At 52.7% G+C, this 16,424-nt stretch overlaps 2 protein-coding genes across 2 annotated transcripts in view; one reads left to right on the plus strand and one right to left on the minus strand.

Moving 5' to 3' along the window:
- The window catches only part of LOC125280891 (ral guanine nucleotide dissociation stimulator-like), a 31,754-nt gene extending 27,234 nt beyond the window's left edge, over positions 1-4,520 (plus strand). The window contains exon 7 of the transcript XR_008960251.1: positions 587-4,520. The gene's annotated coding sequence lies outside the window, so the exon portion shown is untranslated. The remainder of the gene's footprint in view (positions 1-586) is intronic.
- On the minus strand, positions 4,517-10,588 carry LOC130544186 (ral guanine nucleotide dissociation stimulator-like). The gene is made up of 7 exons (XM_057314748.1): positions 9,357-10,588; positions 8,363-8,578; positions 7,891-7,994; positions 7,314-7,383; positions 6,633-6,704; positions 5,454-6,173; positions 4,517-5,073 (listed from the first exon to the last, which is right to left on the minus strand). The coding sequence occupies exons 1-6, from the start codon at positions 9,756-9,758 to the stop codon at positions 6,027-6,029; spliced, it is 1,011 nt and encodes a 336-aa protein (XP_057170731.1). The 5' UTR covers positions 9,759-10,588; the 3' UTR covers positions 4,517-5,073; positions 5,454-6,026.
- Positions 10,589-16,424: the final 5,836 nt, after the last annotated feature.

Raw genomic sequence — 16,424 nt, forward strand, 5'->3', positions numbered from 1 at the left:
TCCCCTATGGACTCTGGGAAACAAACTGAGGGTTTCAGAGGGGAGGCGGTGGGGGATTGGGCTAGGCCGGGGCTGGGTATTAAGGAGGGCACGTATTGCATGGAGCACTGGGTGTTATAGGCAAACAATGAATCATGGAACACTACATCAGAAACTAATGATGTACTGTATGGGGAATAACATAACATAATAAAAAAATTTAAAAAAATTTTCCCCTAGAGCTGATAAGGGGGTGTGGTACCTGGCCCATTTGGTACTCCTATTCTGGAAAATTCTACTCCTTAACTGGCATTCTTAGAGAGGTATTCCACCAAGGCTTCCAAATTGTCTTTCTGTAAAAATATTTTTTCATTATTTATTGATTTAAGAGAGAGAGCGCGAGCACGAGCAGGGCCAGAGGGAGAGGGAAAAGCAGACTCTGCTGAGCAGGGAGCCTGACGTGCAACTTGACTCCAGGCACCTGGGATCATGATCTGAGCTGAAGGCAGACGCTTAACTGACTGAGCCACCCAGGGGCCCCCAAATTATCTTTTGTAAACAGAATGGAATGGAGTAAGTATGTACTTTGATCTGCCTTCTGCTGTAGGCCTGCCAACTCCGGAACCTAGAGTCAACCTCTGTCCCCAGCAGACGAGGAAAATGAAAGGCAATGGGCTGCTCCAAGGTCACTTTCAGGTCATGGCCAACCCAGTGGTTTGTCCTCCCACATGCCAACTGTGGGCCTGTGCTCAGGTCACTGGGACACCTGGCTTCCTAAACCCTTCATAGATGTCCATTGTTTTTCTGGTACGTGTTTTCCCTGTGAGGCTGGATTGAGACCATTTTCTCTGTCGTTCAGAGTTTATAAGGACACTCTTGGAAACCGGTCTCAGTTTCAGGGCAATGGTATTCCATCCTTCCATTGTATCCCCAGGTCACAACTCTTTCGTCCTCCTGAGCCGCTTTGGTCATTGGTGCCTTTATCCCAACTCTTTACGTGGCCAGCCTCACCCCTCTGGAGACCTCATGAACCCAGACTCTGCACAGGCAGTCTGAGGATCAGGCTGACATACCTGTGCTTGGCCGGGGTAATAAATGCCTTCATTATCCCGGACCACCCAGCTAATATTTTATCTTCAATATGAATGCCTCACTCCACAAAGGCCCTGTTGTTCTCACCCTTAGGCTGTGGCAAAGCCTGACCATAATCTCCCTGTTCCTAAAGGACTCACAGGGCTCAGGTTCAAACTTTTGTGAGCACTTGCAAAATCCTTTGGGAAATCAGTGTAGTTTATAGCAGTGTCTTATGCCACACCTCTCAGGCTCATCTGCCCCACTTAGCGGATTTCCAAGTGAGCCCGTGCACCACACACAGAGTGGCCCCTAGCGCCTGCCTCTGCCCACGTGTCAGGGCTGACTCAGGAGCTCAGGCTCCCACCTTACCCCCTTTCAGCCTCGGCCACCCCTCTTGAAAGGACTATGTGCTCTGCACACATCGCAGAGATACGGGAGGGCACAGGAAGGAAACCCACTGAACTAAAGAAGCTCATAAACTATTGACCTCCTTCCATCCTGCCTCCATATACCCCGGAAGAGAAGAGCAGGAGAGGCCTGCCGATGTGGACAAAGACCTGCCCTGGCTGTTTATCTTCCTGACAATAAAAAGGCCTCCTCATTGTAGCCAAACTGTTGCTGAAAATTCTGTTTTCACTGGTGAAACAGATAACTTTTGTCGAATGGCCCGCTGGCTCCTTGTTCTCAGTGTGGTCCGTGGACAAGCAGCCTCGGCATCTGCTGGGAGTATGTTGGAAATGCAGAGTCTCAGGTCCCTCCCAGTGTTACTGAATCAGAATCTGTATTTTCATGAGATCCTCAGGGGATCCGGGCCTAAGATGATGTCTCAAAAAACCACTGTTGAATGTTCCCCAAAGAGAAAGCTAATCAGCACCTTGGTATACCAAATGGGGAAGGCATGGTTGTTTCCTGGGCCTTTTTGGCAGTTTCTAGCATTCTAGAATTCCATAAAGGGTTGATTCTCCAGTGGCCCTGATGGGAATTTTTCTGGAAGAAGGGAAAGAACACCATCCTTGCCGGGAAATTGAGCAAGGACAGAAGCTATGCATGGGCCCAACAGCAAGAGCTCCAACGCGCCAAGGCTGATCCCCTGCTCTAGAGCTCTCTGCTGTTCTTATGCTAGATCCCTTTGTGTCAGGTGATGGGATGGGAGATTGTTCTTGCTTCTGTATTGCTGTAACCCGTCCTCTAAGATTCACTTTTGTTGTATCCCAAAGTTTTGGGACCCATGTCTTATCGTTGTTCTTTACTTCCATTTAATTTTTACTTCATCTTAGAATTCCTGCTTGAATCACTAATCGTTTGGGAGAATGTTCTTTGACCTCCATGTATTCATGGTCTTCCCTGGTGTTTTCTTGTGGTTGATTTCTAGTCCATAGCATTGTGGTCAGAAAAGATGCATGCTATGATTTCCATCTTTTTAATTAGTGGAGACTTGTTCTGTGGCCTAATAGTGATCTGTTCTGGAGGACGTTTCATGTGCACGCAAACGGAATGAGTGTTCTGCTGTTTTAGGACGGGATGCTCTGCATGCGTCTGTTAAAAGCAGTGCATCACCCAAAGCCACTGTTTCCTTGTTGATTTTCATTTTGGATCAAGTCCACATTAATAGAAGTGGGGTGTTAGAACCCCTACTGTATTGCATTACAGTCAATTAGTTGCCTGCTGTTTTTTATTAACTATTTTTTTTTTTTTAGATTTTATTTATTCGACAGAGATAGAGACAGCCAGTGAGAGAGGGAACACAAGCAGGGGGAGTGGGAAGGAAGAAGCAGGCTCATAGCGGAAGAGCCTGATGTGGGGCTCGATCCCATAACGGCGGGATCACGCCCTGAGCCGAAGGCAGACGCTTAACCGCTGTGGCACCCAGGCACCGCTTATTAACTATTTTATAAAAGTATTTGAGTCCTCCTATGATGGGTGTCTAAATATTTAAAATTGTTCTATCTTCTTGTTGCATTGTCTCCATGATTATGACACAGTGTCCTTCTTTGTGTCTTACTACTCTTTTTTTTTTTTTTCATTCTGTTTTGTCTGATAGAAGTATTCCTACCTCTGCTTTGTTTTGGCAACCACGTGCATGCTAGATGCTTCTCATCTCCTCACTTTCAATGTGCAGGGGACTCAGTAGGTCTGGGGGCTCAAGCTGAGTACCCAATTTTGGACAAATTGGTGTAAGAGTGGAAACTGAGACTAAGTGTGTAAACTAGAGAATGTTTGAGACATGGACTTCAGAACAACATGGACCTAAAAGTCCCCTTGACCACCAAGGAGAGGGTGGGTTTCTCTGGTCAAGGATATGGGCCATGGGGCACCATCGTGGCTCTGCCTTTAAGTTTCTGCCTTCGACTCAGGTCATGATCACAGGGTCCTGGAATGCAGGACTGCATCAGACTCCCTGCTCCAACAGAAACCTGCTTCTCCCTCTCACACTCCCCTGCTTCTGTTCAATCTCTTACTATCGCTCTCTGTCCAATAAGTTTTAAAAAACTTAAAAAAAAAAAACGATATGACCCATTATCCTGGCAAGAGAGAACCCATCCCTGATCCACCAGATGCCAGCCAGGGAACAGTGGCTACCATGGATCGGACACAGAGCCTGGGGCCTGGAGGGAACTGCTGCTTCAGAAGAACTGCATAAGGAGATGCACGAAGGCTGGAAATCCTGGCTCCTAGGTCAGCATAGATGTTCATGGAACCAGGCTCAGGTGTGCCCTTTAAGGTACCCCTCCCATCTTTTCCCAACACACAAAACAAGCAGGAAAGGGAATCCAGAGATCACTGACAAGAATCCCAGAAAGATTACAAACTTGGTAAACGGCCAACGGGGAGACTGAGGCTGGAAAGTCCTGCCTGCCCTGAGTCCATCTGCAAATTATCTTCCTCTGGCTTTGTCCCCTTCACACGCAGGATTTGATCTCCTTCCGTGTTTTTCCCCACTAGGTGCTGATGCAGTTCCAGAGATTGAACTACAATACGACAAGTTCCAAATACGGGGGCAATACAAAACCAAACACAAAACCAAAAAAGCATCTCAACGGAAGAAGCAGGACACAGTCTTCCTGGCCTTAGAGCGGAGAAAGGCAACCCCAGTCCTGGGGCAGGAAGGAGTTCTGGGGCGTACAAGTCTTAAGGACTCCCACTTTCAGTGGTTGTTGCTATTCCTGGGAAAGTCCCTGCAACCTCTAAATCTCAGGAGTTCTGAGGGGCTGTCTCTGCTGTTTGCCCAAATTCATTGACTGAAATGGACCCGTGCTCTGAGTAAGGGGGATTTGGGGGTGCCCTCCAGTGGCTAGGGAGAAGGGCTGGCACTTCTCCTTCCTCCCACGTACAGTAGCTGATGACTCTGGGGGATTTCCTAGGTCAGGAACGAATATGAGAGTCTGTGCAAGTTTTCCATTACTGCAGGAAGTAAAAGACCCAAACCACACACATGGGCTCTAAAACAAAACAAGGGCTTTAATCTCCTAACATGCAAATCTATCACGGTACTATTTAAAACAACTAAATGGTGCCCCCTACATAAGGAAATAGATGGGGGGAAGGGGTGTGGAGACAATGGGCACAAGGATGCAGCTGCTGAGGAATCCCTGCAGGGCCACTGGACACTTGCTCAGTCCTGAGGTTGACTGCGGCCAGTTCTTCTCCTTCTTGAGTGCTGCTGACCAGCTAGGACCGGGGCTCCAGCTGGCAGGACAGGGTGTAGCTAAGGACAGAGGGACACCTGTGAGTTGCCCAGGAGCTTCCATTCAAGAGTCCCTGCCAGTGTTTGCCCACAGCTGGAGTCTGGCGCCCCGGCAACAAGGCCTGAGGCTGCCCAGGGAAGGAGGATCCCAGGAGTGGCCAGCAGAAAGAGTCCACCCTGAACCTCACCGACCCAGCTCCTGATGGGCCTCACCTCTCAGCCTCGCTGAGCGGCTCCATAGCCTGGAACCAGGCCCAAAAAGGATCCTCGGGCTCTAGGGTGTAATTCTCGGCAGCCACCTGGAGCAGCATGATGTCCGTCATGACTTGATATTCCTGAGCAGAGAGAGAAGCACAGGATGTATAGGGAGCCTGGGGGGGGGGGGGCGGGGAGCTGCAGGGTCTGGTGAGGGTTGAGCACCGGGACCGGGCACCCATCCCAGGTCCTGGCACACATGGCCATCCTCCTCCCTGCAGATTCATCCGGTCTCCACCTGTTCTCAGAGGTGAGTATCAGTAGCCCCTCCTCCGGGAAGTCCTCCTGGATGCCATGCTCTGTCCCCATCTCCTAACGGGATGGGACTTGCACTGCTTTCTTCTCAAGGGATCCCAGGAAATGTGAGGTGGAGGGGATGGAGCCAAGCAATGTTCTTCCCAGGGACATCTCTGAGGCCCACTCCCTACCCTTCCCTGCGGGAAGCGCCACATATGCTCACCTTATTTCTTTTTTGGTGGTTGATCTCATTCCCCTGGAATGCAGACAAAGTCCATCAGAATGAGGCCCCTGGTTCTTAGGAGCACTTGATTCCCATCCCTTCTCATGCTGCACCATGGCCAGGACCCATGAGGGGGCCGTGCATACACAGATAGTGGGCCTGGGATCTAGGCCAGGCTCTGGGGTCCAGAGAAAGGAGGACATGGGGCAGATGGACTGGCTACAGGTCGGGACCCTGCAGCACCACCCTCTCGGAAGACAGTAGGGGAGGCCGAAGCCTCAGGCAGGAAGGGGCTGCTGCGGCTACTGAGGTGCTTGCTGATGTGGAGGGTCCTGACTTCATTCTCCCCCCACGGGCAAACTCACCGGGGGAGGCTGAGGTCCACTCAGACAGACCTCACGCAGCTTTGCCTTCAGGAAGCTCTGCTGCTTCACCAGTCTTCGGCACCGGGAGCCGTGGCCTAACTGCAGCCTCACCTCGCTCATCCCTGAGATGGGCAACAGCCCCCAGGCTCACAGGGTAGCCGTGAGGCTGTCATGACGGGAGGTTTGCCGAGTCCTGAGAGCTCAGGGCTCAGTACAGGGGCGTTCTGCTCCCAAACCTCCGGATTCTGGTCCCTCCCCCACAATCCTCAGGCTCACCCACCTCCAGATAGTCCTCCATGGCGGTATCTAACATCACCAGCTCGGTGAGGAAAGTGCCAAGGAAAGGCACGACACCCTGTGTCATGAGGGGGAGGGTTAGGATGAGTCCCTGCTCTCTGGTGTCCACAGGGACCCTCCACTGAAAATGCTCCAGCCTCCTAGCCCACCCCAGGGGCTCACGTGGAGCAGCCTAGGACCCTTAGCAGCCTCCCCCCACGGGTTCCCTTTCCCCTCCCCCCCCAGAACATCAGACTCCTCCTCATCACCTTCAGGGCCTGCTTTTCAAAAATGCCAGGGAATGGAGCACTAGGTCGGTCCCTCCCCACCCGCAAAACCCATTCTCTATGGACCACTCTGGACCCTCCTCCTGGTCCTTTTGAAATAAGAATTGTAGAAGCTGTGGCCCCAGAAGCCGCAGCTGGAGTGGGAAGGCCCCCCCCTTCCTGATCTTTCCTTTTTGGGAGGCTTCCAGCCCTCAGGGAGGAGCCCTCCTCCTCCTCTGACTTTGGAGGCCCTGGGCCTCAGGCACACTCACCTTCTTCTGCATCCTCTTCTGGGCTCCCCGGAGGGCCATCACCAGGGTGGCAAATCTATTGGATGGTCGCTCCTGCAGGGCCAAGGACAAGTTCCTTGAGACCATCATACCCTCAGGCCACTTGCCCCCACCATCTTGGACTTCACAACCTAGACATCTGACCTAACTCATACTGATCCTGAGGCCCCATTATCCAGGAGCAGGCCGTGAGTGATTCCAGAACAATCTCACTCCAACGTTCACTCCATGTGTGACCTTGAGCTTGCAGCCTGGCCTCCCCGAGCCTGTTTTCTCATCGGGAAACGTGACAACTCCACCTATCTCCCATGGTCTCCTGAGGACTCAGGGTCCTATTACTCTCATCATTGTTGTGGCCCTCAACCCAGCCCAACCCCATCACTGAGCACAGGTCTGTCCTCTGGGCTCTCCAGGTTTGTAAAGGCCCCCACCTGGACCAGCTGTCGACACAGAGAGAGAGGGTGTCTAGGCTAGGGAGTCTGCTTGGACACCACCTGCTTGCCCCCTCGCCGCCAACGGCATCCTCACCTAGGCTGTCGCCACATTCATGACAAAGGCTTCCCCTCCCCAAGGAATGCTTCAGACCATTCCCGACTTCATCCACTCAGGACCCTGTTCCCTCCCACCCCTCCTCTCTTTCCAGACCTGCACCTTCCAGGCTACCTTGATGAGCAGGTTCCTGCCCTGTGCGGTGTCCTTGCTGCACAGCTTTTGAAAGATCCTCAATGGCTTCCTGAAGAGAGGCAAGGGAGGCACGATCAATGGACGAATAATGTGGCAGGGTTGAGTGCGAGTGCCTTTTCTTTGAGAACCCCAGAGTGTCAACCTGCCTGGTTGAGGGTTTCTTCTGGGATCCTCTGAGCACTAAGGTCTTTGTAGGACATGGGAGGAAGCTCTCATGTGGCTCGTCCTGGGCCTCCCTTCCCATATTCATTGAGAAACACTGTTTGGGTCAATTTGGGGTTCAAATGGGCAGAGAACTTAGTGGCTGTCAAGGAAACACGTGAAGAGATTTAATGCAGCTCAGCCCCGTGTGGGACATTTGGCAAAACTGATTTCTAAAGCGGGAGGCATGGTGACCTCCTCACCAGGGAGGCTGAGAGACGCACCCACCAGCCCAGGTCCTGTGGTCGGGGTTTGCCGCCTCCCAGAAGGTCCAAGCTGCCTGAGGGGGAAGAGGACAAGCCTCTGGGAGCTCCCTCGTCCATCCTGGTCCCTCCATGGAGAGAGGCCTACTCACCTGGAAACCTTCCCCCACGTGTTCTCGAGGCGGTGAATGGAGACACTCTGCAGAGCCGAGAGGATGGCACGTAAGGACGAGTAGTTCCTCAGGGTTTGACAGGCCTGGGGAGGGAAGAGAATGGGCTGTCACTTGGGGAGCCGGCACCTGATTGGCTCTCAAGCTTCAGTCCCCCTCAGGGGAAAGTGCTCCTGCTGGAGGAAGCCGCTGTCCAGGGACCTGCCGAAGGGCACACGTGAGGCCCAGAGGAGGAGGAAGATTTTACCTCACTCCAAGGAAGGAGCCAGGCAGAAACGGAGCATCCCAGCATGGGGCCATGCAAGGCGAGGTCAGCATGCCCCTGGACGGAAGAGCCTAGGGACTGCACAGTCCCTAGGGCAAAGACCAGGGCCTTCCACCCTGAGACCTGATCAAGGGAAGAGCAGTGCCCGAGACTCAGGAGAGCACCTCGGCTGGGCTTCCCGTTGCATACCTTGGCCACCTTGATCCAGTGCTCCACCACCATGGCCCTGTCCCGGGCTGTCATGCTTGGGTTGCCAAGGCAGGTGGTGATGACACACTTGGCCACACCGTTGAACTGGGCGACAGTGGCCCGGACTGTGGGTGCCAGGTGCTCATTGCCAGGCTTGTTGCGCTTGGACCAGACGGAGCCCAGGCACTGATGGGGCAGCAGCTTCTTGAACAGCTCCTAGAGAACAGGCGGACCTTGGTTCACCCAGCCATTTCCCATGCAAGACTCATGTCCTACGTGGGGGTCACAGGTCAGAGCTGGACCTCAGGGAGCTGAGAATCTGGCCTGAGCCTGGGTGGAGACCGTGGATTTCATTCCACTGTTTTTCCCTGAGGGAACCCAGTACACAATGACCCAGGAGCAAACAGAGCAAGGGAAGGAAGGAGGGCATTGGCACCCTGATCATGCTCAGGAACTCCCAGCTCCAGGTGGCACTGCAAGGTGGTCCAACCCAAGGGGGCTTCTTCCCCTCCCCTCCAACTGGTCATCCCCCTGGTCCTTCCCCCCTTTCAGATGCACATTCTCACACGGGAGCTGCAACCACACGTTTTTCCGTCTGCCCTGTCCTCATGGACACATCAGATGCCTAATCAACGCTGAGGGTACTCATCCTCCAAGGCACATGAGTGGGTGACCCATGGACTTGACTGAACACAGGGAGCTGCCCTCCTCCACCCACGGGACCAGGGCCTGCCCATTGGTCTCTCCATTCTGGCTCATTTCTTCTCCCTAGTACCTCCGTATCAGTGCTTATCAGGGTCTCTCGCTACAGTCCGCAGCTGGACAGTGAAAGCTTGGGGCTAAGCACCTTGATGGGTTGACAGGGTTGGGAAGTGGTGGAGCTGAGATTTGGTCCCAGACCATAGGAGTCCACATCAGGGAAAGGCAGGTGTGGGGCAGGTGAGAGCAGAAGGAAGGCCTGCCCCTGGCCCACCCTGAGAGCCCAGCTGCTCACCGCATCCATATACGTGAGCTGCTCTGCCACCAGCCTGGGAGGGAAGTCCAGGAGGTCGGGCTTCTCCTCACCCAGCTGGTTCTTTGGGGTGACACAGCGGTGGCAGGAAGCCTCTGGGGCCGCGGTGGGCTCTGTGGCTGTTGCCTGAGTGAAACTTTCTAGCAAAAAGGGTGGTCCAGCTGACTGCTGCTCAGCACCCGGCACACATGCAGAAGATGGGAGCACGGGTTGCAGTTCTGGAACAGCTGACGGAGGGGAGGCTGGCTCTGACACCGCAGGTGACAGTTGACACAGAGCTGGGGTCGCCTCTAGCTCTATAGGAGGCCCTGTTCCTGGCTCTGCCGCTGGAAGGAGCCCTGGAGCTGGCACTGGGGCAGGAGACACAGAAAGGTTCATCCACATCACTGACTTTCCGGATGCCTTTGCAAAACCAGGACAGACCCCATGGCCTTGAAAGGAATACCCAGCCCATGAACCGCATCCCAGTTAGCCTTCCCAGCTTGCCATCCCCCTTACCCTCCACCTCTGCCTCAGTGAGCGCCAGAAGTTCCCGCTGCATCAGGAGAAGGGGGACATGGTTTGTCAGGTCCCAGGCATGCCACTTCAGAACCATGGCCCCATGCACATAGGCCACCTTGATCTCGACACGGTCACAGCCCAGGGACTGATAGATAGCCTGCAAATTCTGGTCAGGCCAGGTACCCAAGATGGGAGACAGGGTGCTGGGGAGAGTCATATGTGGAGCAGAGTCAGAGGCCTGGCCTTGCATTGCACATGCTACTCCCACAGCACCGTTCTTTCTGTATGGGTCCCAGAGGATGGCCCCAGCCCCCTTCCAACCCCTCTCTAGCTGCCCTCGTATTGGGAGGCCTGGTCCTCCTGAAAACCTGAATGAGTCTGGTTTTTCCACTTCTCCTCTCCTCTACCTGGCCATGGGCCTGGTCTATTCTATCCTCCATGCACACCAGTATCAAGGCTCAGGTTGGAGGCAGATTTGTGAGTGGTCGGCTCAGCACACCCTCGGTTCTTGGCCCCGGTTGGGGTGGTCAGCAGGGAGGGGCAGGCAGAGCAAGTTGGGGCCGTCAAAGGGATGGGTGTTTCAGGCACCCACTGAGCCCAGACTGTGCTCTGCCGCCCAGAGGGCCCGGGACCCCCTCCACAGCCTTCTTTGACTCATTTGCTTCTTCACATGAAGCCCCCCAGATGAAGCCCACCCACTGGAAATCAAGAGATCGGTGAGATCCCTGGTTCGGCAAATCCCTCCCCAGCCACCACCCCTGTAGTCCCCCACCCTGCTCTGTGGAGGCAGCCAGCCCTGCTTCTGGACCCAAACCCCTGTCCCAGTTTTACTTGATCATTTCATCTGTCCTATGATCCAGCTCTTGGTGGATCCTTTCAAAGCTAGAGGAGGCTACGAAGATATCACATCTAACAACCATTGGACATGCATGCTTAGGGTGTGCAGAGTGCCTATCTGACCCTCTGACTAGAACTGAGACCCAGACACTGTATCTCCTCTGTCCATTCACATTCCTAGGTGCTTAATATACATTCTTGAATGACTACTTCCCAGCCCGCACTTTCCAAATCCTGAGTGGCCCGTGGGCTGGTCTGCCTGCTCCCAGTGTGCCCCTGAGCTGCTCACACAAAGGACAACTACCAGAACCATCTAGATGGAATCTCAGAAGTCCTTTGCACATGGGGAAACTGCCTGCTTTGCATTTCCTTTCGTCAACCCAGAAGGGCCACCGGCCTGTGAGGGTTGCACTTGAGAGCTTCTTGACCAGAGAGAGAGAACTATTAAGCAAGAAGATGCCCAGCACGTCCAGGAGCCCTTTCTACAGAGCCAAGCACCAGAGTAGCCCGTGCCATGTTTCCTCCCATGATTTCCTACAGTAACTGTATGAGGTTCATCCTCTTAACCACCCCAGTTTTCAGAAGAGGAAAGGGAAGGTCAGAGAGGGGTAGGGCCATTCCCGAGATGTACACCCAGTAGATGGGAGGCTCACCCTGTGCTGTGCATGGGGTGGGCACTCACCGATTGAACTGCTGGCCCAGGACCTGTGTGGCTGAAGTGAACATCTCGTACATGCAGAAGATCGTTGAGGTGGTTGAGATGCTCCCATCTGGGAAGGATGGCACCAGGGACTGTACGAAACGCTCCATTGTGCCTTCTCGGAGCCTCAGCATCGTCTGGGCCTCATCCAGGGACAGGGATGATTCCTTTTCCCACCAGGTAGAGAAGGGGGGTGTGGGGGGCAATGGAGTCAGCTTCAACACCACGAACCACCAGGATGATCAGGGTCTGGTGCTCAGACCAGAGAGTCCCATCCCTTCGGGAACTTGTGCAAGAAAAGGGACTTGAGGGCCCACCCAGAAAAAGGCTCTAGGCTTGAAAGTACAATTGCCTTTAGGGGTGAAATGAGAAAGCATTGGTCACTTCAACACATCTTGTTAGCTGAGCCACCACAGCCTTTCTCTCTCTGAATAGGCTTTATTAAGAACTGTATGCCTTTGAGTCATCAGTCAACATCCCTACTGCAGACAGGAGAAAGCAGAGGCTTAGCATCTCCAACGCTGCTCGAGATCATAGACGTTGGGCCTGAGAACTGTCCAGAGCATGGAATGCATGGCATTTCCCTAGGCTGCTGCGGCCTGCTCTGTTCCTAAGGTGGGGAGAAAGGTTCAGGGGAAATCCACCTTCCTCGGCAGGCCCCAGGGGAGCCGGTTGTTTCTAGTGTGGGTTCTGGCCTTGCCGTGATCATCTGTGGGTCCTGAGATTGGACATCAATCTGGACCTGTTCTCACCCCAGACCAGCATTGGATGCTGTTGTGGGCCGAGGCACCTGCTGCTTGTCAAGGGAGATGGAGTAGCTGAGCCTTTGGAGCAAGCAGCTCCTCAAAGATGGCCTGGATTGAACTCTGAAAAGACAGAGTCCACTACCTGGGCCAGGAGGCATCAGAGGCCTTGCACCCAATCCGTGCTTGAAAGGCTGAATCACGGTGGCAGACAACCTCCCATACGGAGGTCCAAAAAGACATATGAGGACACAGCTTGTGACCCGGGGGACATACAATGAGTCGATGTGTTCTGAGAGGTGATACGTTACAGAGGAACATATAGAATGGCTTCATCCCACCGTTCCTTTTATGTTCAATCACCCTGTGTGGGGTGAGGATTCATAAGGCCTTGGACACGTTCTCCAAGGACAGTGGAGCTGGGTTCTACACAGGATGGCTGGGGTGAGTCAAGAAAATACTCAAAACAGTAGCAAAATGCAAAGACACTCATGGCTGTGGGAAAAGTCACACAAAACAGAATGAAACAGAATAACCCACGCCCCAAACTGCAAAAAACATGAACACTATTCTCTACCATTCCCACCTATGTGAAGAGTGTCTTCCTACCTTCTCCCACAGCTGGTGGTGGAGGTGTGGATACTGGGATGACTTTGTGGTTGGGCCTGCGGGGCACTCATGTGGAAACACCATGGGAGGGCCCCAGGTTTGTCCCCATATTTGTGTGGGGGCCCTGGGTGCGTGGAACCCTCTTCCCATTCTCACCTCAGAGCGGCACTGATCCTGGGTGGCCTGGTGCACCTGCCACTTGTCTAGGGCGTTGTAGTTGAAGTCCCAGACCAGCTCTTCGATGACCTCCTGGGTGCAGCTCTGAAAATGCAGTGCCCCATAGACATGGGGTCAAGAGACATTAGTGTCCTCCCGGGACATTGCCACAAGGGGCCACCCGCATTAGAAATCCTGCTCTCCAGTTGAGGCAAAGAGGGGCAGCTGAAAAGACATCGAGCAAGGACGTAGCCGGATGAAACTCTAGAGCTCGTGATTAACATCGAGGTAGTTGAGCTTGGTCCCCAGTGCTCAGCTTCTCATCCCGCCTGCTATGACCTGGGGTGTGAACATGAAAGATGGGCCAGGCTTCCAACACCTGGCAGCTTCCTTCTGCCCAGGAAGGGTGTGTCCCACATCCTCTGTCCCCTTCTCTACACATAGACAACCAGCCCCCCACCCCAACACACACACAGGGACACACATAATGAGGGGCAAGAGGTGTGGGCCTGCTGAGGTGACATCACAGTTGTTGCCTGCTCTCCAGTGGGCTGCCCTGAGCTGCCTCGTGTTACCTGTTGGTGTCTCCTGCCACATGTCCAGAGGGCTCGGAAAAGCGGGCTGAGCCGACGTCTACAATTATTTGAAAGTCTCTCTCTCTGGGCTTGCCTGGGCCCAGAGACCCTGAAGGGAGGAAGGCAGCAAGAGAACATCCTGTTCTCTCGAACGTCTCCACTCAAGTGAGCTGGAGAGCAGGTTGTCTTTTGAATCTGGGTGCCCGGTTACCAGAGTTCTAAGTTCAGTTGGGGCCTATCACAGAGGAAGTGAGGTCACTCTTTCAAGATTCTAATCCCTGGGACCATGTGTTCAGTCAGACCTATCCAGAGCCCCTTCTTGGCAGTTGACTCCTTAGCTTTCTCCCCCATGTCATCTCCTTAACTGGACACAATGAGCCAAAAAGGCCATAGCCACCACTCTCTGGAAATGGAACTAGTGTCTGAAGCTTCAGGAGGCAGAGCTGAATTCAGACCTTACGTTCTGTGTTTCTTTGCGCACTTGTGTGTCCTATGTCATTGTGTCTCTCCCGTAGTCCCCACTTTCCCAGCCTGCAGTGTGTGGATCAGGCTAGAATCTACTTCCTTGGGACATCCTCGGGTGTCTGTGGATAAGAGTATTTATTACATGTGTGGGGTGGTCCCCTGTGTATCTGAGGCACAATTTTCAAGATGGAAGAATTACAAGAAGGGGTGGGACTTGGCATGGAGGGCCGCTCAGAAGAGGCCTGGGTTCCAGCCCTGTAATACTGCAACTGTCACTTTCCCTCTTGGCCTCATTTTAAGGTGGGCACCATGATGGCCTGGAAAAGCAAGAAGATGCAGGCATTGTCATCCTCTGTAGTAAAACCATGCAATTGTTTCCCGTTATATGAAGAACGAGACCCCGTTACCTCGTTTGGGTCTATGAGGGGAGTGGCTTTCACCATGGCTCCCAGGGATCCTGACCTGTGGTATAGGCATCAGACTGTAACTGCTAAGTGGTCAGTGACTGGCTTTTGACCCACAGGACATATTCAACGTGATCAAGTACCATGCCTAGAGCTTCTCTACATGTCATGCAAAGAGTTTCTCACTCCCTAGTTACTTTCCATCATGTTCCACTACTCACTCCTTCCCTTTCCCTTCTTCTTCTCTCTCTCTGAACCAGAACCAAGCACTGATGTTTTGAGCTGCCATCTACAGAGGCTCACAGGATAGAGAACGGAGGCAGTGCCAAGGCCAAAAGACACACAGGAACTCAGCTTCTGAGTCCAGATGGCATCCCGAGTCACGTGAGCCAACTTATGACAAAATCCTCTTCCAGTATGGCCCTGGTCACAGCCGCAGCCACTGACACACCTTGAGCCTGGGGAACCATGCTAATTTGGGCCCGCATTCTTCACCCACAAATACTGTTAGAAATTAAAGCGATGAACCTGCACGTGCAGGGTATCAGGGCAATGCAGTCCCGGGGCAACTCTAGATAAGTAACAGTCTCCCAGGCCTCAGCATCTGTCCCTGCCTTCCTCCCTCCCCTCTGCTCTCCTGCTAGTGTCCCTGCAGCCACCCTGGCTGCCTTTTTCACTCCTCTGGCCAAACTGGCTTCTGTTATTGAGTGTCTGCAGCACAAGTCACTTCTTCCTGAAACGCTGCTCCCTGACGTGTGCAGGCCTAGCTCCCTTTGGTCAATCTGTTCTCAGCAACCTCAGCTTCAGTGAGGCCTTTCATATCTTTCCATGCAATGACTCCCCAGCCTTCCTCCGTAGTACACTTCATTCCTACTACAGAGCGCTTGCTCTTTTCTTTCACGTGCGTTCTCTTTGGAGCTTTGGTCCATGTGTAGACTGGGAGCTCCTAAAGCAAAGGAGCCCTAGGTAATTTCAGCTCCGCGCACGGGCCCAGCAAGATACCTGGCATAGGGCAGTGCTCAGTGTGTAGTTACTCAATGAACAATTGAGAAGATCTTGGAGCCCACCTCCCCTCTTAAGCACCTAGACTGCAGAATGCTACTAAAACTTTCAAGCTGTTTCTGGGCAGGGGCGACAACCACAATGGCCTCTGCCTGACTCTTCCTGCTCCAGTTCCTCCAGCAGAACTCACCAGGTACCATGGACAAGGAAGCGCCCTGCACCCAGTTCTCCAGCTCTGGTGGCACAGCCCCATGCAGGCACACCAGCAAAGAAAGCCATGCCTTTTCTCGGGGGTCCTCAACGCAGTGCCTTTGCAGAGTCACAGAGCAAAGGAGCAGGATCTCTATTTTTCCCTTCTCTGTGGAATCTGAGACAAAGAAGAGAAAAGGAGGAAGACTAACTCAGAAAAAGAGATCAGATTGAAGTAACCAGAAGCAGAGGGCAGAGGGGGTACAGGAATTGAGTGAATGGCAAAAGGTACAAATTCCAGTTTCAGATCAATAAGGAATAGGGATTTACAGTACACCCCAGGACTACAGTTCATTACTGCTCTATGGTGTATTGGAGAGGTGTGAAAAGAGCAAGTTCTGAGAGTTCTCATCACAAAGAAAAACCTCTCTTTCTTTTCTTTTAACTTCATTTTTGTATCTCTAGAGATGATGATGGCGGCGGACTAAATTTATTCTGGCGATCGTTTCACAGTATACGAAAGGAACATCATTACGCCAGGTATCTTCAACATACACAGTTCTGTATGTCAAATGTATCAAAACAACTGGAGCAAAAAAATATTTTAATATTCATAGAGAGCATCAGGAAATTGGACGTGGTAAAAAGAATGTCACGTAAACAAAACTGAAAACAGCAGAACCGAAAGCCAGTAGGTTATCCTAGGGGTTAAAATCTTCAAGCCATTGGCATAGAAAGTCGATTCTGAAATTGAAAATCAGTGAATTAAAATTAAAGCAGATGAAATAGAATTTTAAAATGTTGTTCCATTTAACAATTTGTCAAAGAATAGAAAGTCTTAATAAGTGACCTCAGATAGTAACTTTTGA

Source organism: Ursus arctos, unplaced genomic scaffold (assembly GCF_023065955.2).
Source record: "Ursus arctos isolate Adak ecotype North America unplaced genomic scaffold, UrsArc2.0 scaffold_198, whole genome shotgun sequence".
NCBI classification, from domain to species: domain Eukaryota; kingdom Metazoa; phylum Chordata; class Mammalia; order Carnivora; family Ursidae; genus Ursus; species Ursus arctos.

Coding starts and splice junctions, on each gene's coding strand:
- LOC130544186 (XM_057314748.1), bottom strand. CDS start 9,758: ATGTGGATGAACCTTTCTGTGTCTCCTGCCCCAGTGCCAGCTCCAGGG. Junction 8,579..9,356: donor AGCTCACGTATATGGATGCG/GTGAGCAGCTGG, acceptor CCTGTTCTCTAG/GAGCTGTTCAAGAAGCTGCT. Junction 7,995..8,362: donor ACTGGATCAAGGTGGCCAAG/GTATGCAACGGG, acceptor TTCCCTCCCCAG/GCCTGTCAAACCCTGAGGAA.